Source organism: Amphiprion ocellaris, chromosome 12 (genome assembly GCF_022539595.1).
Source record: "Amphiprion ocellaris isolate individual 3 ecotype Okinawa chromosome 12, ASM2253959v1, whole genome shotgun sequence".
NCBI classification, from domain to species: Eukaryota; Metazoa; Chordata; class Actinopteri; family Pomacentridae; genus Amphiprion; species Amphiprion ocellaris.
Window position 1 is genome coordinate 33,597,949 of NC_072777.1, and position 24,081 is coordinate 33,622,029.

General features: G+C 41.4%; 1 protein-coding gene across 13 annotated transcripts in view; it reads left to right on the forward strand.

Moving 5' to 3' along the window:
• The window catches only part of LOC111582007 (neurexin-3b), a 344,457-nt gene that overhangs the window by 210,483 nt on the left and 109,893 nt on the right, over nt 1–24,081 (forward strand). The window contains exon 1 of one of the 13 annotated variants that reach the window (XM_035957349.2): nt 3–1,368. The exons of the other annotated variants lie outside the window; for them this stretch is intronic. Coding sequence (XP_035813242.1) covers nt 1,113–1,368 — 256 coding nt within the window. The 5' untranslated portion in view covers nt 3–1,112. Of the gene's footprint in view, nt 1–2; nt 1,369–24,081 lie in introns of those variants that run through there. 13 annotated transcript variants of the gene reach the window in all.

The window sequence follows — 24,081 nt, forward strand, 5'->3', positions numbered from 1 at the left end:
CCATCCTCTCGTTCTCTCACTGATTCTCCACCATTCTCTCCTCGCCTCCCCTACCCACCAGTTTCCTCATTTTCTCATCCTCTTCCTTCTCCCTGCACCTTTTTTTTCTTTATCTGTCTGCAAATCTGTCCCTTTCTCTTGTGGAGTAATACAAAGAGCTATCAGTCTGGGTCTCCCCGGGTTAACAAGCCAGACCACTTCACTTCTCCAGGGATATAGAAAATAAGCAAAAAGAAGGAAGAGCTGGAGAAAGAAAAAGAGAGAGAGGGGAGAAAAAAAGTCAGACAAATATTGGATCCAAACTTAAAGATGGAAATAAAGAACGGATCTTCAGCTTGCGTTGAGATTCTTTAGCCGAACTGTGAGGAAGAAGAGGGAGTGTGTTACTGCGATAGAGAAACAGAAAGCTGACAGTTTGTCCGTGGCGGAGTGTGTGGAGCTCCTCATCTTTCTGTGGTTCCCTCCCTCCATCTCTCCCTCCTCCTCGGTCTCATAGCTGAGGCTGTGTATTATCTGTGGCTTGACAGAGCGGAGCTGTGCAGAGCAGAACGAAGCGGAGCGAGCGGGAGGAAGGCTGCAGCGCAGGTTTTTCCCCATCCTGTCACTCACTCTACGCCCGCAGGTGAGGAAGGGCGCACAGGGACACATTCCAGGTGTCGCCAAGAAAGCGTGCATGCACGGTCTCGCTGGTCCGCTCGCGCACACGCACATGTACACACACACACACACACACACACACACACACACACACACACACACACACACACACACACAGAGGCAGCATTCGTGGTCATCAAAGGAGCAGCCACAGGGTGATCCTGCCGAGAAAAGAAAGTAAAGACATATTGGAATCTGGTTCAAAGAGCCACTGAGCAAACGAACAACAGCGGGATATCTGCTGCCTTCCAACGAGTGGAGTCCAAGAGACAAACCTGAGCTGCGTTTTGTTTGGAGGAAACTGCCGGATCCTACATTAACAAGGAGCTTGTGTTAATTTCTTTCTGCTATGGAGTTTGCCGCTGTGTCCTGGCTACGGGAAGGTCACTTTTTCTGAGATCCTCGAACGACTCCTTTACTCTCTTTTAAATATCCAGCAGGGGGGAGCGTGAGCCATGCTCCCCAAAGGAAAGCCCCAGGAGGGCCAGCTGTTCTGGATGTTGCCTCTGGCACTGGGATGGATGATGTTAGGTTCTGCTTTGGGCTCCTCGTCCTCTTCTTCAGACCTCCATCTCCTGTCCCCTACCTCCGGAGCCCCCCTGCCCCCTGCCCTGCCCCGACCCGATCACCCTCAGGGCCCCCAGGGGCCCCGGCACCACCAGCCACCTGTGTCCATATACCGCTCCCCGGCCTCACTACGAGCTGGCCACGGTGAGTCCTGTCACCACCTTTCTCCTCTTTCTCTCCCTGCTCTCCGGCTCTCCCTCTCTCTGCCCATTTATCATCATGAACGATCAGAGTGAAAAAGAGCCATCTGTAGCCACCTCTCCATCATTTTTCTCTCTATTTAACTGACTAGCTCTCTTCCTCCCTCCCCCTGTCCCTCCGTCTTTGTCTTTCTTGCTCGCTCTCCCTCTCACTCTTCACTTCCACCACAGCACCAGGAGCTAACGATAGTTGACAGCAGCTCTGCATCATGGAGCTGTATATCGTTTATGAAATTATAGGTTTAATTGTCAGTGAAAGGCACTGACAAGCAAAACACCCACAGTGACTCTATCAGCTGAGGAGCAAGCAGTGACTCTGAATTACTCTGATCCCACCTGGATTGAGTCTCTTGTAATTGATGATTGATAGCGAGTTAAGGACTGGAAGGTGGTTCAAAATCCCTTGTTTTGTCAAGGTGCTCGTCCTTGGTGTCCATGAGTTCTGGCTTCAAATCTAACAGCCCCTGTTTCAAAGTGTTTATTTAAGCTTTCATGCATCTGTTATGTCCTGTAACAGCAGCCTGATCTTTTCCTCTCTGCGTGCCCGGGAGGGGAAATTAGCAGCGGTGGTCAAATGCCTTCTCAATATTGACTTTTGTTTTATAGGTACTTCATGAGATCTATCTGCACCATTAACTGCAACACAGATGTCAGTTGGAGGATATTCTCCTCCTCTAATGTCTTTCACAGCTTTCGTTTTACCATGTCATTATTCTGTGGCTGTTGTTTTAAGAATTATACACCTCATTTGATTTGTTTCATTGGAAGTGGTTTTTGCTGTTATTCTGCAATAGCCTGCATTTCAGTGAAAGGCAGTAAATGCTCAGTAGACAGTCGCCGTATGTGTGGAAGCCTGTAGACAATATGCGTTGACTTGTGATGCTGACCTCTGTGGAACAAATGTCAGTGTATATTGTTTGAAATAAGTGTGGATGGCCCTGATTCACTAACATTACATTATCTTGACCATTCAGAGGTCTTTTAGCATTTGTAAAACCTACATTTATAGATTGTCATGTAGAACCGCAATGAGTAATTGATTAATTGTCAACTATTCAATTAATCACCACGTAGTTTGACAGTTGATTAATCAGTCTGAGTCGTTTTTAAAGAAAATAGAGTCACTAGTCTCTTATTCTAGCTTCCTAAATGTCAGTTTTTTGTGGTTTCTTTCCTCTACTACATGTAACTTTGAGTTATGGATAAAGCAAGACATTTAGGAAATACTGATTGTCATTTTTTACCATTTCTTATAAAAATGTATGGACCAAACATCTATAGCTGCAACGATTGATTGGTTGTTATCCAAATTTTTATAATTGGCAACCATTCTGAGAGTTGACTAATTGGTCTGGGTAATTTTTAAAGAAAAGTGTCAATAGTCTCAGATTCCAGCATCCCTAAATATGAATATTTTCTGGTTTCTTTTTTCCTCAATGACAACAAATTTTGGATTGTGGTTAAAACAAGAAAGTTGGGATCGCCATTTTTTTACCATTTTTTTTGCCATTTTACAGACCAAATAGCTGCAACAATTAATCGATTTGTTGTCAACTATTCAATTGGTCAGCAACTATTTTGATAGTTGATTAAGTGGTTTGAGTTATTTTAAAAGAAAAGTGTCAAAATTCTCAGATACCTCTTGAATATATTTCTGGTTTCTTTCCTCCTCAGTGACAGTAAACTTTGGATTGTGGATAATAAGAGACATTTGGGAAACACTGATTGCCATTTTTAATTTTCTGACATTTTATAGAACTAGAGCAACAGTGATTAATCGATTAGTTGCCAACTATTCAATTGATCACCAACTATTTTGAGAATTGAACAATCAATTTGAGTAATATTTTTTAAAGTGTCAGTGTTCTCAGATTCTAGCTTCTTAAATGTAAATCTTTACTGATTTCTTTGAAGAACAAACAACTAGAGTTACAATGATTAATTGATTAATCAATTAGGTGTCAACTATTATCTGACCACTGTCTGATTCCAGCTACTGTGTGAATATTTGAATGTGGATATTTTCAGGTTTCTTTACTCGTATATGACACTGTGGATAAAACATGGCTTCTTGGACATTTTAAAGACCTAAAACTGACTGATAAATTAATTAGTAATCAACAAATTAGTCGACAGTGACCATAACGTATAGTGGAACCTCTTTTGTCGTGATGAAAAGTGACAGCAAAATCCTGTTTAATCAGAACCGAATTACGAACAAAATGTTATGCATAAATTGTGGGTGACTAGTTTATCATACTGCTGCAGTGCCACTTGATGGTACCAATGAGGAAGTTAATGATGAAGGTGCAAAAGATGCCAGACAAAGAAAAATAACAGTCCAGACTGAAGCAGCCTGCTCTTTATTTTGCATCCGCAGCGTTCAGGACAATCCGGCCTGGGCCTTTGTGTCACTCCAGATCAATCAATCCCAGCAGGGGGATCGAATCCGTTTGAAAAATAAATTTGAGCCAGGTCTATGCTTGACTCCTTTTAACACATCGAGGGCTCATTTTTAGCATGTTGAGGGCTATTGGAGCAGAGGAGCCTGACAGGCAGAGAGGGGTGGGAGAGAGAGGATCTGCATTACTAATGTGGACTGTGCAAACCATACGAGTGAGGCCAAGGACTGGGTGGCAGCCATTTAAAAATAATTTTTAAAAAAAGCTCTACTAGCGTTCTGGGGCATTGGAGAACAGCAGAGTTTTGCTGCATAACTTTCAATTTATTTATTTTACTCCCCATTTTAATCACCCACTGATGATGATAATGGCTTAGAGTGCAAATAAACATGAAATTACTGTAAATCATTTATCCATTTAATGCACATAAACATTTCTTCTATTTGGTTCGTTTCTGAAAAGTGTTATACATTTTTTAAATCTGGCTGGAGGATAAAGTCGTCTCTTGCCCAAACCAACTGTGATATCTGTAATATATATCTATAAGTTTTATGCCATAAGCAGTAGAAGCTCCCTGTTATCCACCACATTAATGTACGCCTCAGTTGCAGAATCTTAGAACTGTATATTCGTTGATTCAGATTGGTTCTGGTTGACTTTTGTGTAAATTTGCATGCAGAATGTGGTGACTCAGTACAGAGCAAGATAAGAGAGAGGATAAAAATCAGGAGATTAGGAGACTTGTTTGTGTGTCTGTGTATGTGTGCTGCCTGTTTACAATTCAGCAGCAGCAGACTGACCCTGGTTTTGGCGTGATTGTAATTACAGATTCAGAGGGGACCTTGGAAGAAAACATACAGACACAACAGATACATGCTAATGCTCACTCGTGTACACACACATACAGTATGTGCACATACACTGCAGCACATGGATGCTTGTACTGTATGTGCAGCTATGCATTCACACATTTCTGCACACACACATTTATAACCTCTGTATGTAAACTCTTAATTAAAGCCAGAATGATCCTCACTGTTAGGGCAAAACAGAGCCACGGTGTTCATAAATAAGAAAGAGTGCTCGGGCCATCGTCTGCATGAATATCCAAAAAAAACTGTTTAATTTTTGTATTCTAATGTTTTATTTATTTATTTATTTATTTATTTTACTCTTTCTCAACAGGCATTGTTTCATTAATTGTTCCCAGGAAGGTGCACAGACAGAGCGAGGCTGTTGATAAGTCTGAAAGCAGAATATGTTTTATTTCATTAGACTTTATTTCCATAATTTCCTCGTTGTTGCCACGATGTTTGAAGGTTTGTTTTTGTGCCGCGTCTGAGCGCGCCAAATTCTCTGGTGATTTTGCCATTTTATCATGAGTGTCACTATCAGTGCTTTTTGCTCAGGGATGTGTATTTTTAGTTGTGTGTTTAGGAATTGAACTGCGCTGACATAAACAGTATTCAGTGTATTTCATATTCCCTGCAGCAGCAGCGTGAAGTCGGCGTTACGATGCTCACAACTGACCCGCTGTATAAATTATTCAGCATTTGAGTCGGACAGAAATATCTGCTGGATTGCTTACACTATAACTCCAGCAGAGGAGTACTTTCTTAAAGAACAACTTGCAGGTTGACAACCTCAGTGGATTAATGTGCAGGAAAATCAAATAAAAACTAGAACTTTGAAGAAAAAAGAGTCTATATGTGCACTACATGGTGCTGATGGTGTTGATGGTGGAACTGAAGTGGCTGCCACAGCTATCAGAGTTAAACTCCATCATATTTCTGGGAAATTAATCGCCCCAAAATTATGTTCCCATATGAGTAATCTGTGTTCTTTTTTATGGATTAAATCAAATCAATATTGTAACATAGTAGGAAGCACGAAGCCAGAAAGTCTTCTGTGGGACCAATGTTGTTAAATTTATATTTCATTATCACTAGTTGGTTACTTTTAGTATCCAATTCTTGTTTGGTTACGGCTACGCACCAAAACTGTGTGGTTAGTGTTAGGAAAATATCACGGTTCGGTTGACATTTTCACAATGATAAGTGCTTGTTAGAAGCTTGGCAACAAAGTCACTTGGTTAGATTTTAAAAAATAGTATGATTTGTGTTCAAATATGAGCCTTTCTCAACATGGATGAAGCTTCTCCTTTATTTTCTTGGTCTCCAAGGCCCTACCTAATGTATGATTGGTTGACTGAAAAGAAAGAACAGTAAACAATAAAATACATGGTAACAATATAGTATAGTTTAGTTGTTTGGGGATGTCTTTTTTTGGGAGACAGAACCGAAAATGAATGTGACCCGCAACTGTTTGGCATTACTGATGCAGCTGTGCCAACTTTTCACCCACATAAATTTGTCCCAGGCATTATAGCTAGCTCAGTTATTAGGTAAAGTTATGTAGTTAGTAGAAATATACACAGAACAACAGTGAAATGCAAAATAGTTGGTCAAAAAAGTAAACTTTCTAAATCACCACAACTCAGACTCAATACTGCCTCATACTGCGCAGTTTGTTGAGACTGTGGAATGTGGACAAAACTACATTTTTAAGAATACTGCTCAACACGATGACCTTTTCATCTCAATTCTTGCCTTCATGTCTCCTAAAAGAAATACAGTCTTTTCCAGCAAATATTAAGTATAGACTTAGCAAAAAATAAATCAACCTGTAAGTTGTTCTTTAATGTACCTGTGGTCTAGCAAACATATCTATGTAAAAGTTATTTGTCAAACTGGGATCACATGTATTGTGCTTCACTTATTAAAGTGCATCGAATATATGGACCGTGGCAATGCGAAGAGTGATAGTAAAAGCATCATTGCTTGACAATAAATTGAGCAGACATTGTTTAAAAGTGAATGAGTCAACCGAATAACAACTGTGAGAGTGGTTTGACCTGCTTTGAAGGTTTGCCCTTAGCACTTAGGGAGAATAAAAGAGAGGCAGCCAGTGTGTGTTGTTTGCGTTCGTGTGGCAGTCGTTCTAACGCGGGATCACCTTGAAGAGAGAGTGGCTTTGGCAACACCATCTTCCACGTAGAATGGACCTGTGCTGTACTGTATGTCTGGGGAAGGTTAAAATGGAGGGAGGGGGGAAGGAAGGGAGGCAGAGAAACTGTCATATTTTTTATTTCTGAGGTACGCTCCAGCTCTGTGATTTGAATAAAAGCTGCATCAAATCCTTCTTTTCTTTCACAAATTATCAAAGGATTGATGTGTTGAGTTTCAGTGTGTGCTGTTCTTCCTCCTTGGGCCCTTGACACAGTGTGAAGGAAAAGTGGTACAATTGGCAGTTCAGTTTGAGCACAGAACGGCTTCTGCTCGCTGCTCAGAGAATAGTTCAAAAGAAAATGTCCAAATTATAATGCTGAGAGAGAATCTTTGGAAGGATTTAGAAGAAGACTGTGATGCGGTAAATATTTCTATAAATATGTTATGTGTTCACTTCAGGTATGGCATGAATGAGAGCACTACTTCAGCATCAGTAACGTGCACTGGAAACATGCTGACTTATTTATGATGTGGCTGTATTCTGTGTTCCACAACTTTGCTTAGGTTTCTAGCCGTGTTAGCAGCACAGCTATATGAATGACTATGTTTTGGTGAAATATTGCTATAGAATCCATTGTCGTGCAGTTTGATGTTGACATTGATATTCCTGTCACTTTGGTCCTCTCTCCCAGTCTGGTTATTGATTAAACCCCTGAGACCTGATTTTCAATAAGAAGCTCCACCCTTCGAGTTTGATTGGCTCTCCAGGTTTGTTACATGTGAAACCCAGGAAGTATGAATTCATGTTTTTGTCATTGGTACACTACAGTTTCAGTGTGGAAATTCTCAGCCATGCAGTTGGTATATAAAAAAATGCCATATGGTCATGTAAACAAGGTTAAAAAAAACATAAAACACCCGATGCTTCAGTCTCAGCTGTACTTTGTGTTTACTGCTAATTGGCACTGTATGATATTGCAATATACTAACTGAATATGGTAGTCATAGTGCCATTACATTTAGTAAGCATCTGCATGTTGGCATAGTAGCACTGTAAGCATGTTAGCCTCCAATATCAGATAGTAAGATTGTTGTACTACATACTAACTATTCTATACCTGCTGCTTTTGCATCAGGAAACCAAAGTATGTATCTTTTCAGAATAACATTTGGACTTTCGGAAAGCCTCGTTGCCACTTGGAGGGTGTGTTACCGTGGTAACCCAGCATCCTCATTCTCTTTTCCTTGACCAGCACATACAATATGTCTACCTCCTATCACACAAGTGTCAACTAGTTACACTCCACTTCCATCCTGGTGCAAAATGAAACCTTGTAAGAGACTGAAGACTGAAGAGTTACTGTCTGCCATTGTTTATTATGTGCATCGTTGCTGCATTGCATTGTGGGCTATACAATTGTCGTCATACTCAAGTTTCAGACATACAGAAAAGTGACACATGCTATTTTAGCGTACTGAATATAATGTTTGGAGTTTTGGATGCTGTGGTGGCATGAGCACAGTGTCAGTGAATTTTAAGCAGAAAAAAATGTAACTAAAGGAAGTACAAACCATTAGCCACAGGTGACTGACCTAAACCTCTCTGGCAAATGGAATATGGCTCCATTGAAAAATTCTAACAGTGACATTGTCTCTATTACTCCAGAGAGTATGAAGGGCAATAGCTGAAGCGTATTTTTCATATCGTGGCAAGGGCATTGGAATAACTGCAAATTCAAAATGCCAAAATATTTGTCTTCCTTCTCAGTGGGTTCGGCGGCTTGCGGAGATAGCATGGCAACGTACTGGAACAGTTTCTGTTGTCACAGCTGAAGTTATGAAAAATGTATTTGACCCCTCAGTCTCCTGTAAAATGTATTGGTCCAGGTGCGGTGGCTGCATAATTACTTGTCCCACATGTAGCACATATATGAATTATTCCAATGAACCGGGTGCACTGTACGCTTTGTGTTGCTGTCTACCTTGATGAGGTGCAGAAATTATACAGCACACTGGTACACTTAAATGATACTGCCCTCCGGCTATTCATGATGGCTGCCGAATAAGATACAAAATTAAGTGAAGAATGAAGAGATGGTTGAAGGATAGAGGAGACTTTCATGTCTCAGAAAATAAAGACACGACAAGCTGCGGTTTCATTTGATAACATTTCCTTTCTTACATTCTCCTTCGACTCCTCACCCTCTTTTTTTTTTTTTACTTTTCTTGCACTCCCTATTTATGCTCTGGACAGCAAATCAATAGGAAAAGCTGTTTGGGGGCCTTAATTATGTGGTTATTTTGGGTTTTTGCCTTCTCTGCCCCTCTTTTTGCCCTCACAAGCTCAGACATTTTATCTTGGAGAAGACAAGGCCGTTTTTCAGGCTGCCAGAGAGCAAGAAAGGGAGGTTAGGAATGAGAAGGAGGAGGAAAGGATGAAAGGAAAGGGAAGAGGGCGAGGAATGAAATGAAAGAAAGTGAGAAAACAAAGTTGAAAACGTTAATGAGGTGACAGTGACACAGCAATGTCTCCTCTCCTGCTTTCCCTGCTAATCCTGACCTTTATCTCTCTTTTATGCCAGCTCAGCTCACTTTTTACCTCCCGACTCTCTCTCTGTCTCTCTGCTCATATTTCTTTTCTTTTGCAACATATAGATAAACATCTTTTTTTTTTTGTTCCAGAACTCTTTGCCTCACTGTATTTTCTCTCCCCACCCCGTAAATCTGCTTGCTCTGCAAATTAACCAGAAAAAGTCTGTCCTCACAAATTCATTCTCCAGAAAACTCAGTGCTTGCTTTTTCCTTCGCCCCTCCACCCCCTCCTGCTCAGTCACTCCAGCCTTGGCTTATTAATTATATTTATGCTCTCTAGCTCTTCTAATTATGGCCGTGGCTCTAACGGGAAGTAGTTGAACATATCTCATAATTATCCATCAAATAATTATTCATTTGAGCAAACCCCCACTGATTGTAGCTCCGTCCTTGATGTAACTGAATAGTCCGATGAGGGAAGACTTGAGCAAAGCCGATACAAATTTTATATTGAATTCCTTTTAAAGTTTTATTTTTAACATTCAGCCATTTTAAAATTTTGTTTTTACTGTTATTGCTCATCCATCATCTCTACTATGTTCACATTTTATCTTTTTTTTGTTTTGTTTTACTAGTTATGATCCCAAAGCCAATTACTCTTAAAGGCTGTGTTATCTTGTGTCACGTCTGTTTCCGTGGAAACGGACGACAGAAAACTCCACAGATTAGAGAGAATGAAGATTTCCCGCGGAAGGTCATGAATCGTGTTTGATGTGACCTACAGTGGCATCATAAGGCTAAGTAATGGGCCGCTCACCGGACCTCGCCACCTTTTCAGCGACTTCGCTCTGAGCTCATTACCATCTTCATCACAACTGGTGGCGAGATGTGAGAACACCTTTCAAGTTCTGAGCTCGCCGCGGACTCAGCCGTTCACAAGAACTGGTTTTCTCTCCATTGAAGCCAGCAGGTGAATTTAATAGATGTATTTTGCACTGCAGATGGTGACCTTGAGGGAACGGGATGAATGATTTATGTACAGTAAAGGAAGGACCACCCTTTACTCGCACTCCCACCGCTCTACAGGACGCCTCTCGTGGCGGTAATTAGCACTTCAATGATTGATTTTTGAGTCTCTGAGAGAGGCCATCGGTGCAAGGTGGAGGATTTTTATCAAAAAATAGTTTATAATACCTGAAATTTTTTATTCACCTTCTACTTAGGGGACTGTCTTATTAGTTTATTAAATGAGCTTTCCATAGAAAAAGTGGATTATTTTAGCTACATTTGTAATTTCGCTTACTTTACTTTCAAGCTCTTATCTTCGACATTATGAGGACTAGCCACACATGTTGTATCGTTTTTTTTTTTTTGGAACAGTCTAGACTATATCGATCTTCCATCATTGGATGTGATAATACTTGCAGATTTTTAATATTAGCGTTTATGTAAAGCAAAGAAAATTTTGTTTTTGCATGTGACATACCCGAAAATGCTGGCAGTAGAGATGTTCAGGAGAAAATCTGTGCCCAATAGAATTTAATGTCATTATTTTATCGACTCAAGTGTTCACATACAGCATCCTGCTTGCAGAGGTTGCAATCCAGGCACTTTAGTATGTACAAGCATAATTTCAGAGCTCCAGTTTCTTGTGCTATGATATTAACATATCATGGCATAGCTATGTTAATGTGCATTGCAGGGATATTAACATGTCTGGGTATTAACATATCTATGCAACGGTGGGTTCATGAGCAATTCAAACGAGAGTAATGGGTTTGTAGAGCTGTATGCAGGGTGTTACTATGATTGAATTGATGTAAAATTATTTTTCTCGCAACGCTACCTCACACAGACAAGTAACTAGCATTGTTGGAAAGGTCAAGTCGTGCAGTTTCATTTGATATGTGCTACATCTCGCCGTAATAGCAGCAATTCAGCTTAGAAGGAGAGCTGCGAATTTGGATGCAAACTGCGTCTGTTTGGCTATAAGGGTTAAAAGAAACTAAATTAATGATGTGCTCTCAGTATAAGTTTACCCAAGTAGTAATTAACCTGTGTTTGCTCCCAGTTCTCTTTATTGAGTGGGTAAGCATTAACTGACCGAGTAAATAGACTTTGTGTGTGCATGCGTGGACAGCAGCACCATGTCAAAGGTGATTTTTGTTATTGCTCAGCACTTTAGAGCTGGGACTGAATGTCTGAACAAACATGTTTTTGCAAACACATACAAAACCAACAGATAATTCATCCCCTGATAAATATGTTTACAGCTAGGCAAATACAATATTTGTAATCCTCTCCATCTTGCCCTGCAAGGACTGGATAAATATCTCTTGCTCTGCCAGATTTCCAGTGCAGTATTTCTCTTTCATTGTGGTTTATCGTGGCAGAAGGGAGAGAGAGAAAAATTGCAGAGGGAGAATGAAGCATGGTGATGTGAACCGTGAATAAGCGAGAGAGAGATAGAGAATTATTTGGAGAGAAAGAGAGATAGCGGAGAGGTGGCAGATAAAGTGAGAGCTGATGTAGAGTGTACATGTGAAAGAAAGCGAGGTGCAGCAGAGAGGCACACAGAAAAAGAGAGATTGGGATAGCCTCTCCAAGCCACTCTAGCCCGGGCTAAAGTAGCTAATGGGCTTGCCCAGACGCACTGAGTGGATATTGCATTGGGACTTCCTGCAGTCCCTTAGCAAACAGACAGCCAGGGTTGGCTAAGAGGCTCGCTGGCCAGCCGGAAACATGATATCATCTTGCTAGCACCACAGCCAGCCAGCAAGAGAGAAAGGCAGGCGAAGGCGGCATGAACCCACTTGTGACAGATTCTTTGAAGCAACACCTGTAGGGGGAATTGATTGGGTGAGCTGATGGGTCAATGAAAGCGTTCTGACATGAGCGTGGTGTGTGCTGACATGGACGGCCTGCATTGTACATGTAGCAGGATGAGGAAGTGTCTGAAGAACGACAAACAAGCAGCAGAACCCACATTCATGTTGCCCACGCATCACACAGGGAATACACAAAACTGCAGGACATTCTGTTTCCCATTCTGACATCCTTCCTTCCTATTTTAGAATGACTGTTACACAACTCGTACTGCTGCTGCTGTGGAGGACATTGGATGCATGGTCATGGACACACAGCTTAGATGCTGGAAATCTTCAGCGGACTGTCAAAACCTAAACTTTGATTCTTTTGCTACTGATGACTGTGAACAAAGAGACACAATTGAAGGCCAAATTATTCTGACCCTGTCAACTGTTTTGCACCCTGAAGCCACATTTAAAACGATTTGCTCATCGTCCATTGCTTTGTAGTCATGGAGTGTACATAAAAGATGAGCAATGCGTCTGTGACGACGTCAGCCTTTGGTTTGTGGACGACCGCTGTGCAGCCTCGACATTCATTTGGCCGTCATCATGTTAGTCTTTTGAAGCCCAGGGTAATGAGCATTTTCACTGGTGAGCTTGAGGACACAGAGCAAAGTGATACAATAGCAACCTGTCAGTCAGTAGATAACCCTGGTTAAAAATCCACTCTGATGTAGCCTCAGTTTTACTCAAAATGAAACCATAATTTACCAAATAAACATCATGCTCCATTGAAGGAGACTTAAAACTAGTGATTGAGACCATGAACTTATTAGGATAATGTTTGCTGAGGGAACAAATCAAATGAGAAGTAGGTTCATTTTCTCATAGACTTGCAGGCAGACCAGTGGAGTTGCCCCCTGCTGGCTGGTAGGAAAAAAAATGCAGGTTTAGGACACTTTTCCGATGGTTATGTCCATCTTTTGCATACAGTTTGAGATTGTAGCTGAGAATTGGTAGCTATTGAACATTGGGGCTCTGGTTGCAGAAGAACCTTGTAAATTTCCCATCACAAGTATTTGAATGAAACTAGAGTCGACTGCTTGCATTTTGGTAAACGTCAGTAAATGGATCAGTTGTTTTTGAACAGTAAAATTATATTCCTTCAGCTGTGATTTAGCTCAGGGCTCAATCTGAGGAGAGCAGGTGTGTAATAAATGATTAAACCCTCAAATTCTGACTGTTTGTCACTGCTCATCTGTCCCAATTGAAGAAAAGTACACAATATAGCTGGCACTTAGTTTCTGCCCAGTTTCTATAGCTAGCTAAATGAGTTTTCTGTTTACCAGTGAGTTGAGAAATGTAGATTCAGGCATCACATTTTTCATTCTGTCTTTATATGAGTTAGTTCTGACAACAATTCAACAATTCGGGTTTGTTGGTGATTGCAATCATAGGCTGTTCCTTCACAATCATGTATTGGTAAAGCATCACATTTGAAGCACTAGAAGAACACTTTGGTAGAAGAAAGCCCACATCTGCTCCTGTAGAGAAAGTAGCTGTGCTGTGTTGCCACTCACCCCTGTCTGCTGAACCAGAAAGCTAAAAAATGATGGAATATCCAGAGTGAAGGTGTTCTGGGAGATGTACAACCACAGTGTCCCTGTTATGAGTCCAGATGGGGACCCTCAGTGCATGTCATCCCTCTTTAATCACCACGCAGGCTGATTAAAAGCACCAGTTACTGATGCTTGTTTAATTATGTAATCTTGTCACATCCTTTAAAGTGTTTTGTCGTAGTTTCTCTTAAACCTCAAGGATGTGTAGATGTTGAAGAAAACGTCTGTTGACACTGTTGCTTTTATAATATAATTTATTACATAAATAAGACAGCATCTGAACAGGCACCATGGTCTGCCTGTGGAGAGTTTCCCAGCCAATATGAAAATCCCCCTTGAACAAAGGGCTGGTGGTCATTTTATACCCTCTGGTAAAGGATAGAATTACAACATCTGGTTCAAACCCCTACTCAAGAACAACACCTCCTCAGACGAAAACCCCCTACTCTGCACATTCCCTGCACATCTCTAAGGGTCACAAATCAGCTATGGTTATGTTAACAGTGGATCCCAATGTCAACACAGCATAGAGTCTCTTGGGCTGGAAACACATACCAATGTAATTACTAACACCTGTTAGTCAAAAGTTCACTTTATGGTCAACAACTGTCAGAACTCATATCAGATCAGATACTACAGTTTTCACATAAAACAGTTTCAGGGAAAAATTAGCATTCTGTTTTGCTGAAATTTCCAAAATAAAAGTTGAAGCTTTTAAAATATTTACTGCATGCATTTAAGTTTTACACTCCTGGCATTAGGGAGGATATGCACATGCAACAATCGATGGTAAAAATCCCACACTTCCGAGAACACAGCAATGCACTCTGCATCATACACAACACTAGCACTCCCCCGGGAATCATTAGCACTCTCTGAAGGGCAGGATTGTACCAGGACAGGTTACAAGTTTAAGAACAGGTCAGAGGCCAGGAGTGTTTTCCTCCACACTCCTTGACCTCTTGTTTATTGCCCTGGGAACTGCCTCTTCTGGAACAGCTAAAAGCTGCCTCCCTCTTACTAGAGCTTAGAAATGGTACTTCACCGTAAGAAGACACATTTTATTTTTATTCGGCTGCAATTCTGAGTATAAAATAAACTGGAAAAATTAACATAAAAAGATAAGAGAGGGGGGAAAACAGAGCGATAGGAAAGAGGAGGCAGACCTCTCCTTCACTCAGGTCTTACATAACCAACTTTAAAGCAAGTCTTAACCTGTGATTCATCCTGTTTTACAGGGCACTTAGTGGATATGGATAATTCATATGGATCCCAAAAGCCCCCCAGGGCACCGTAGATGTAAACAATATACAGTATGTCCCATATTTGTCAGAATGAAGAGTGCAAGGAGCAATTCAGCCGAGCTAGCAGGATGAAACTGCAACCATTGCGCCTGAGTAAGATTGATTAGATGCTCATTACTCCATGCACGCCTGCATTAGTGTGTGTGTGTGTGTGTGTGTGTGTGTGTGTGTGTGTGTGGGTGGGTGGCATGAGTGGAGTGGGAGGGCAGGAGTGGGTGTTTCCTTGATTTGATTTATCAAGTGCTCACAAGCAGGCCAAAGGATTAATCAGGGCAATGATACCATGCCAGGCTATTATCTACATTGCTTTATTTGAAGATGCTGACTCCTACTTGGTGTTTGTGTGTGTGTGTGTGTGTGTGTGTGTATGTGTGTGTGTGTGTGTGCGTGCGTGCGTGCGTGCGTGCGTGCGTGCGCTTCCATAGGGAGAGTGCTTTGAACCACGTATCATGTTTCACTTTACCGTATGTGTCTGTCTGTTTAGTCTGATATTCTTGTGCTGCCTTTCTTGTGGCGAGGAGATTGAATTATAAACTGAAGAACTCTTTTTTTTAAACACATACTCATGCATGTTCAGTGTACCTCCAAGATGCAGTTTGCAGTGTACGTCCAAAAAGACATATTCTACTGCCTCTTCTCATTCCCTTTCTATCAACTCAGCGCTGTTAACGTAATGATATTATCACACACAGACATATGCAAAAAACCCTCCCTTCTCTCCCTTCTTCTTGCTTCCCTTAATTGATTTTCTCCTCTTTATGGTTGTCCTCTAGCCACCACATTTGATCCTCGCTCCCCTCTTACCTCCGCCTGCCCTTATCAGCCCTGACTGTAAACTAAGCAGATTCTGTTTTCCAACAAAAGGCCCTCTTGTCTGTTCTTCCACCTTTACAAAATACATCTATAGATCTCTCGCTGTTTAACCATTTTGCCAGCAATGCTACCTCCTACCTTGAATTTTCAAATGAAAGCTTGGATTCAAATAATAATCAAATATATATGCAGTGACTGGCACAGACAAATAAGAACCAAAAAGGCAACTAATAAAGGATGATTAAAAAAACTGCAGGAGAAGAGAATTACCTGCAGTCTGAAAGCTCACATGGTTAATTTGACATATTGCACATACCTACTATGCTAACTGCATCAGTACAAAAACATAGTTTTAGCTCTTTGGGCTGCTGGAAGGTTTTTAATGTAAAACCTCTCTGTGGGAAATGTAGGATTTCATTATCTCAACCAAAATGTGAAAGCATAAGTGACTGAAAATCAATATTGTCTGAAAATGCGTGGGTTTTTTTTAAGGAGAAACAGGGGTTAGTTGCAAACTGTGAGGTTGACTTTTATGATTTTCTTTATAACAGCTAATGTTGTGTATACATGTACAGTATGCTGAAGGCAACAGGAAAAAGAGCAACAGTTCTGGGTTTGCATGAATGGCAAATTCAAATAGATGTAAATCAGAAAACAAAGACATTTTACTTATAAAGGATATGATCGTCAAGTAGGAAAATTTGAAATACAGGCTTGTCTCTTGTTAAGCTGTTTTAATATATGGCTGTTTCAGTCTGCAGTAGTGGCATTTAAGATTTTATGGAATTTATGCTAATGAATGCTGAATGCTCACAGGTTAATTGTTAAAGACCACACCGGTGGAAATCAAGGTGTTTTTTTTTTTTTTTTTTACCTCATTAAAATGTCCATATGCTCCTTTTTATATGCCTGAAGACACATTATAGCAGTCAGCACCATGGCTGAGCATTTCCACCATGAAACTGCAGTGTAATGATGACAGTCTCAGAAACACAGAGTCAGACTGCCAGGGTTTCATACCTCACAAACCTACAGAACCAATCCTATCAACTTTAGGAAAACTGGCAGTAAATAATATCCATATCAAAGCACTATTTTTACTGTTTTTAAATCAGCAACAAACATTGTTCTTTTACAGACATTTGCCATTATTTGAAAAAAAGTCTGTATATTCAGAATTTAAAAACAAATAATTTTAAACTGTTATTTTACAGATTTAATTAGCATGTTGACTATAAAAAAATAAGTCAAAGCAGTAAATAATATCCACATCAACAATCTGTATTTTTCCATATAGTAATCTGTTTCATTGCAATATTTAGCCATAAAATCACACCATTTTACTGTGTGTAAGCTCAAAAAGCTATGATTTTACATGTATTTGTTCCTATTGTTATAGTTCTTACAGTTTTTGAACATTATACTACTTTTTTGGCACTCTTGCTGCCAACTTTCACTGTTCTATTACAGGTTTTTCACCGTATAAATGTTAACGATCATTAACTCAGATGTTATTTATATTATCCAACTTATTTTCTACTTAAATTCCCTCTCTGCTTTCAGGTCTTACTTGGCTTAATACAAAGTAGGATTGGAAATCTATAGTTCTGACCCATCTAGCTAGCCATCTATTTTGCTTTTCATGTATCTCTCTCTATCTTACAATCTGCTACCCAGGTGTCTTGCTATCTTGCCATCTATCCAGCAACAATACCGCATTGTGTTTCTGTAATTCAAGCAGAGGAAAAGCTCTGTTTATTCCACATTCTTTGACGTGGTCTCAGAATAGACAGCATACAGTACAGATTAGATCTCTGAATGCAGCAGAGAGAAACAGGCTTATCCCGATACAGTATCACTCTCCCAGATCCATAGACATGAGCATGCGGACACGTGTCGCCTGAATGGAATTCTGCACTGATGCCCACGCATGATTTGTCACCAGCGTTAATTCCACAAACCAACATCCCCAGCCATTCATTTTCAGAAATAGCCCCCTGTTCTCTATCCCTTGTCTATCCATCGCGTTGTTTTTTCTTCTTTATCTCTTGTCTAATTCTCCCGTTTTATCTCTGCTTTTCGGTCTATCCGTCCTCTCCATGCGCTCTCTTTTTTCCTTTTTACCATCATGCCAAGTTGCAGGCTTGGGCTCCGTTGATCCGCATTTGTGACAGCGTCTGAGTGAATTAACGCAGTACTGCCACTGTGTGCAGACATCTAGGACACACAGCACAGAGGAAAAAAAAAACTCAGCCCCCGTTCTGTCTATCTGGCCAAGCTGGAGCAGAGCTTATCAGGCTGTACTAGAGGAGAGGAAAGAGAAGCGGATATTCACCCCACTGCAATGCCATAGTGTACATATCAGTGCCAGTCCAGGCAACACAGTCGCAGTTTTCAAATGTCAAATGCTTATGTATGTGTGTGTGTGTTTGTGTGTATGTGCATTTAAAGCGCAAATAACTTATACTGTAGAGTGAATTAATGTTTCAGCTGACCTTATTGTTCTGAGTGTAGAAGGCTGCTTTGTTTCACTGACTTACAGAAAGCAAAATATGTCTTCTTTAATGCCAGGACGAACTATGGAAACTTTCTCCAGCGCTGCTATCAATTGTGGTATATGCTTCTGTATGACACTCCATTAAAACAGACAGAATGCTTTCACCTTTTTCAGATGTGCCCTTTAACGTACCATCCATCAGTTTAAGCCATTCGTCATCACCAATCAGTTTGCAGTCGCCAGGATGCAAACATTATTGGATGCTCCATTCTCTAACTTTATTATCCCGAGTGCAGGATCCATTTAGTTACTGTTAGTCCCGCACGGTGCTTCTCAGTGAAAAAAAACATCTTATCTAACCTTTATCAGTGGAACAGGCAGAATTGATGAGCGAACAGAGGTGATTATTGGAGCTGGCATTGACCACGGAATGCAGAATCAATGCTGAAGTCCTGTATTGATCCTTGCAGCGTTGTTGATGAAGTGTTGAGGCTCGTGATGCCAATCGAGAGATGAACGCAGGGCGGTGATACAGTGAGCAGGTGGGTTTTTACTGAGGGGTTAAGACTGTTGTCAAGTGAGCTGTGTCAACATTCAGACCTTTGGTGCTGACTTGGCTTAACAATATGGGCAAGATCCCTGTTTTGCATTGCAGTATTTACTTTGCTTACACCAACAAGAAATAGCATTAAAGCCATCTGACCTATGTTGTGTAGATCTTTGTTGGGCCTGTGGGTTGCAGGGTTGAAGCTCCATGAATCAAGCATGCTCTGATGCACTTGGCAGATACGCAAATGGATTGAAATCTGCAGGGTTTGGAATCAAAGTCAATATTTTAGGCTTATTTTTCAAATTCCATGATCTGTTCACGATCAGTTTTTGTTGTCTTAGTGCAAACAGTTGCTGACTGAGTGGATGCTGTTGCCATGACAAGGTGTGCTCGGTCTGGAATAATGTTTCGGTCGGTGCTACGTGTCAAAGTAACATCCACATGAATGCCAAGACCCAAAGTTTTTCTGGGCTTACACACTTGACCTGCCTATTTGTGGTCCATATATCTCATGTCACAGTCACTTAAGTGTTGGCACGAAGCTGCTGCAGTATCTCCTCTTGATTTGCTGTCACACTTTTGCTGCAGACAGTGAAACAAGTCTGTAATGTCAGCGATGATGGCTGGAACATTTCAAAATTTAGAAGGAAAGGCAAACCAGAGAGATGTGAAGAATTGAAAACACCATGCTTTTTTTCAGCAGAGCAAACTTGGTGACTCTGGTTAGGTCCAGTTTCCAGGAGGCTGCCTACAAGATAGGAGCTGGCAGGTGTGGTGCCTGCAGCCTACTCACCTTTCTCATGAAATACTGTCGCTCCTCTGTTTCAGACTGCATCCAACTGTGTGTGTCCACATGTGTACTGTATTTGTCTGTATGTGTGTTTGCAGCGCGTGTATGTTTTCACTATGCTGCGTTCGCTGTGGTATCGCCAGGAGCGTTTCTCCTGCCATGCTTAATGCACTCTAGCGTGGATTCACTTCAAAGCGTTCTCACATACACATAGGCTTGGACAGTATGGATGTATCCAGAAAGGGAAAGAGAAAATGTACATATATAAAGTACAGATACATCCATATGCACCCCTCCTCCTCCACATCGTGCAACTCGTTCAACAAGACAAAAACAGACCTTCATGCATTCAGTGTTATTTAAGCAACATACTCATTCAAACCTGAGTCCCAAAGCAAAGAAGAGATCTCTGCAGTGACTTTGATTTGAAAAATGAATGCAAACTAGACATGAGGTATACTGTGGAGTGAGCACTTTCCAGCAAAGCAAAGTTGGTATGCAGCAAGGGCACGAGGGCACAAATTCACTCTGATACTGCAAAGAAACATCATCACAGGCAAGCGAAAATAGAATCAAAAAAGACACGAGAGACCACTGATTAGAACTGTCATTTAGCTCCCTTAAGAAAACAGTAAATATACATATGTACATTTTATTCACTGGACACTTCCCACTCTTAACAGCAGCAAGCTTCACTAATCAGTCATGAGGCGCCAGTGCCGAGCAGCAGGCTGCTTTGATGCTACACACAAATGAAGTGCGTGGGCGAATAAATTGACGTGTTTGTGTGTGTGTGTGTGTGTGTGTGTGTGTGTGTGTTTGTGCAAGGACGTACCGTATGTGTCAGTGTTTGCACCTCAAGATGAAGGATGAAACAAATCCATATGTTTTATCACAGTCAAGCCCCTTTGGTTTCCAACTGTGGCAACCTTTCAGAGGAGTGCAAATACAGGAGCAGTTAATGTGATATGTATGGTAAAGGTACTTTCACATCACATCATCTGTTCCAAGGATTCGTGCCATGTTCTTAATGAGAACTCAGTATACACACTGTAGTAAACAGCAGCAAGGCTTCCGACAGTTGCTTCCTGTGCTCAGATAACAGCACATAGTGAAGGGAGACAGCAAAAAATGAAAAGCAACAAAACACAAAAACATTTCTGGCATAGTTCAGAACTCACAAAATGCAGCACTCTTTGAACCACCAGGACATTCCCAACCAATGTTTATTTCTGTTTCTTTCCTGTTGGCAGCCCTGCAGCTTCAAAAATGTTTGGATGAGATATGAGCAAATGAAAAGAGAAACAGGGAGACCGGACAGAGGTTTTTTTTCTGTCCAAAACCTTCAGATTCAAATCTCAAAGGAGGCATTTCGCTGTGTGTATTAGTGGCCACACATTCACCTGTACGTGTAGAACCAAACATCCACAATCACCCATTTCAGTGGCACTCACATTCAACTGGTATTCATTTGTCATGAATATTCTGCAGAGTAGTGACCATTAAAGTGTCTCCAGTTGTCTAGTTAGAACTCTATGAACAGGAAGCAAAGAGCCTATCACTTCGGCCTTTTATCTTCCTACGGCTCTCAAATGGAGTGGAGACATTCAATTTAAAGTCTAAGGTCTGGTAGAAGCCAGTGACTTCCATTAACTCTATCCCTCTGAAGTAGCTGGAGAGGTACAGCATCAAAGAACTTTAATTATCCTGCCCTGCAATGAGGGAGACAAAGTGATATAACTGAGGCAGAAAAAGAAGAAAGACATACAACACGAGAGACCGAGCGAGACAGACAGGTAGAGCGGGAAAAAGAAGTGAGAAGAGTATGGATTATCTGCCATAATATTGGCTGATGTGCTTTATTCTCTGCCTTTCTTCTGCTGAAGGACCCTCAAGGTTTTAAATTGCTTCCTTGCTTTTCATTATCTGCCGTTTGATTGGATTGTGGAGCCCTGCTGAGATACGCCATCAGGAAATAATGGGCAGATCTAGTTGCGTTATTATTTTATTTTGATTTGGTCTTCACCCTGGATAGAAATTCACCTCCAAAACTGGAATATATTCACAGCTATTAATACCTTTGATCGGGGAATCAAAATGGGAGTGTGCATGAACAAGTAGCTGCAACAAATAACTCGAAACCTTGGCAAGCCCAGAAAGACAGAGGAGAAAAAAAAGTAGGGGAGAATTTTCGGGGTTTGTGGAGATGAAGAAAAAAGAAAGTACATTTCGCCTTTCTTCTTTTTTAGTGGGCCAGCTAAGAGTGATAGTGGGACAGACATTCAGACAAAGTGGTGGAGTGGAGGGGGTCTGTAGGGAGCTGGGCGGTAAAGGTCAGGGACGGGGAGATGGCTCTAGCACAAGGACATAATTGGCTAGGCAGAGAGCCAGCTCTGCACACACACAAACACACAAAGCTAGGAGATAGTGGCCTGTTGTAGCCATACGGGGAATTGAAGCCAACTGAGGGAATCAGAGCCACCTGAGAGAAAAGTGTTAAAGTCTTGACAAAGATTGTTTGGCTCTTTATCCGTCACCCTTGTTTTCCTTTTCTATTCTCTTTTTTCTTCACCCTCTGCAAGTCCTGGAGAAGCTTTCTGGTATTAACTCGCTTTCTCTCATTTTTGTCACATTCTCTCCCTCTCCCCTGCTACCCACACTCTCCAGCGCTTTTCATACCCAAATCAGTTTTTTGAGCTTCCTTTCTCAGCAATATTTCACCGTCGTAATGGAAACTCAAACGCAACTGACTCCCCTTTTTTCCCTTTTCTCTTTCTTGCCTGCTCTGTCCTAGAGTGGCCGCAGACATCCACAAAGCCACTTCCAACAGAATACCAATGCACCCGAATGGTGCAATAGCCACCCCGTAAAATCCTAATCTGCAGTATGTGCGCGCTTTTTAGATAGAATCACAAAGTGCTCCCACAAAAAGTGGGGTAATTCATCATTTATGGACTTATTCTTTTGCATACATTACACAATTGTTTTATCAAGGACTTGCAGGAATGTGTTGGCGTCTGCTGTCCCTTCTGGCGCTGCTCAGGTGGCATTGATAGCTTTAGCGGTGCTCATTTGCATTGACAATGAGCAGTAATAAAACCTGCATAGGACTAAAGCCGTGACTACCACCTCCACCAGCGCACTCCTGTCTCTGGAGTTTTGCCAAATAATGGCTTTCATAGCTGCAGGGACGTGTGCATTTACATTTCTCCTATGCACGTACATACACATTGTCAGCCCTCCACCCCCAAATTCATGCTTGCGTCTTGCATAATAATGATCCCCTCAATGCCACAGCAAAGAGAAAAGGAGGAGATTAAGGTTAAGGGCACTGTGTTAGATGCCTATCATCAAAGAGAATTAAAATTGTGTAATAGAAGTAAAAAGCACCCTTGGGCGGTAAAGAGTACAAGTGGCTGGGCAGAAGGCAATGCAAAGGGAGAAGTGTGCTCAGGATATATGCTGGGAGACAGGCTTTGCTTTGGGGAGGGTGGGAAGGTTCGCCCAATCAAACTATCCACAGGCATTGATTCAATGTGACTGCTGTAAGTGGTTGTAAGTGAGGAAATAGTCAAACTCACATTGGCTAGTACTTAGAGATAGCTCTCTTAGGCTTGCACAAGTTGATACACTGTCAGCGCCAGGACTCAGCACAGGTTCATTTCTGGACCCAAGGGTGCATTAATGGGTCCTTCCCTCTTCGTAGCGTGGTGCAGTCTGGATAATGGCAACGGCATGCTGTAGTGAGCTCCTTCCTCTCCATTCAGTCACCATTCATTGAGCAGTTATTCGCTCAGCCGCTGAAAGTTTTAATTGGTCCTTAAGAGAGATTTGCTGATTCGGGTGTAACAGATGACTTCATGTTTGAGTTGAGAGGAAACTTTCCATCATATAGACAGAACAAAGATGTGAAATTGAAAGCATTCGTCTTTCATGTCTTTATTTTGTCACTTCCACTGGCTTTCCTTTGTACTGTCACTTCTCCTGGTAGAAAGCAAATAGACAAAGCGAGACAGACGGTGTTGCTAAGCTCCTCCCTGCCTGTCACCTTTCTCGTGGGAACTCCTTTTGCATCAGCCTAATGTTTTATCGATTTATCGGCAGCGCGAGAATGATCCATTTATCCCCGTCTCCGAGAGAAATATGAGTGTTGTTGATGTGTTCTGCCTGCATAATCCTGGTATTAATCGAAGCCAAGGAGTGTCAACCTGAGGTGATTGGGCTCTTTGAGGTCTGTCCAAATGAGATGGCTTAGCGAGTGGATGTCAACTCAGGACAGTTCAACAATAGCAGAAGAGTAAAAGAGCATCAGTTTGCAACCTCTTTGTGCTT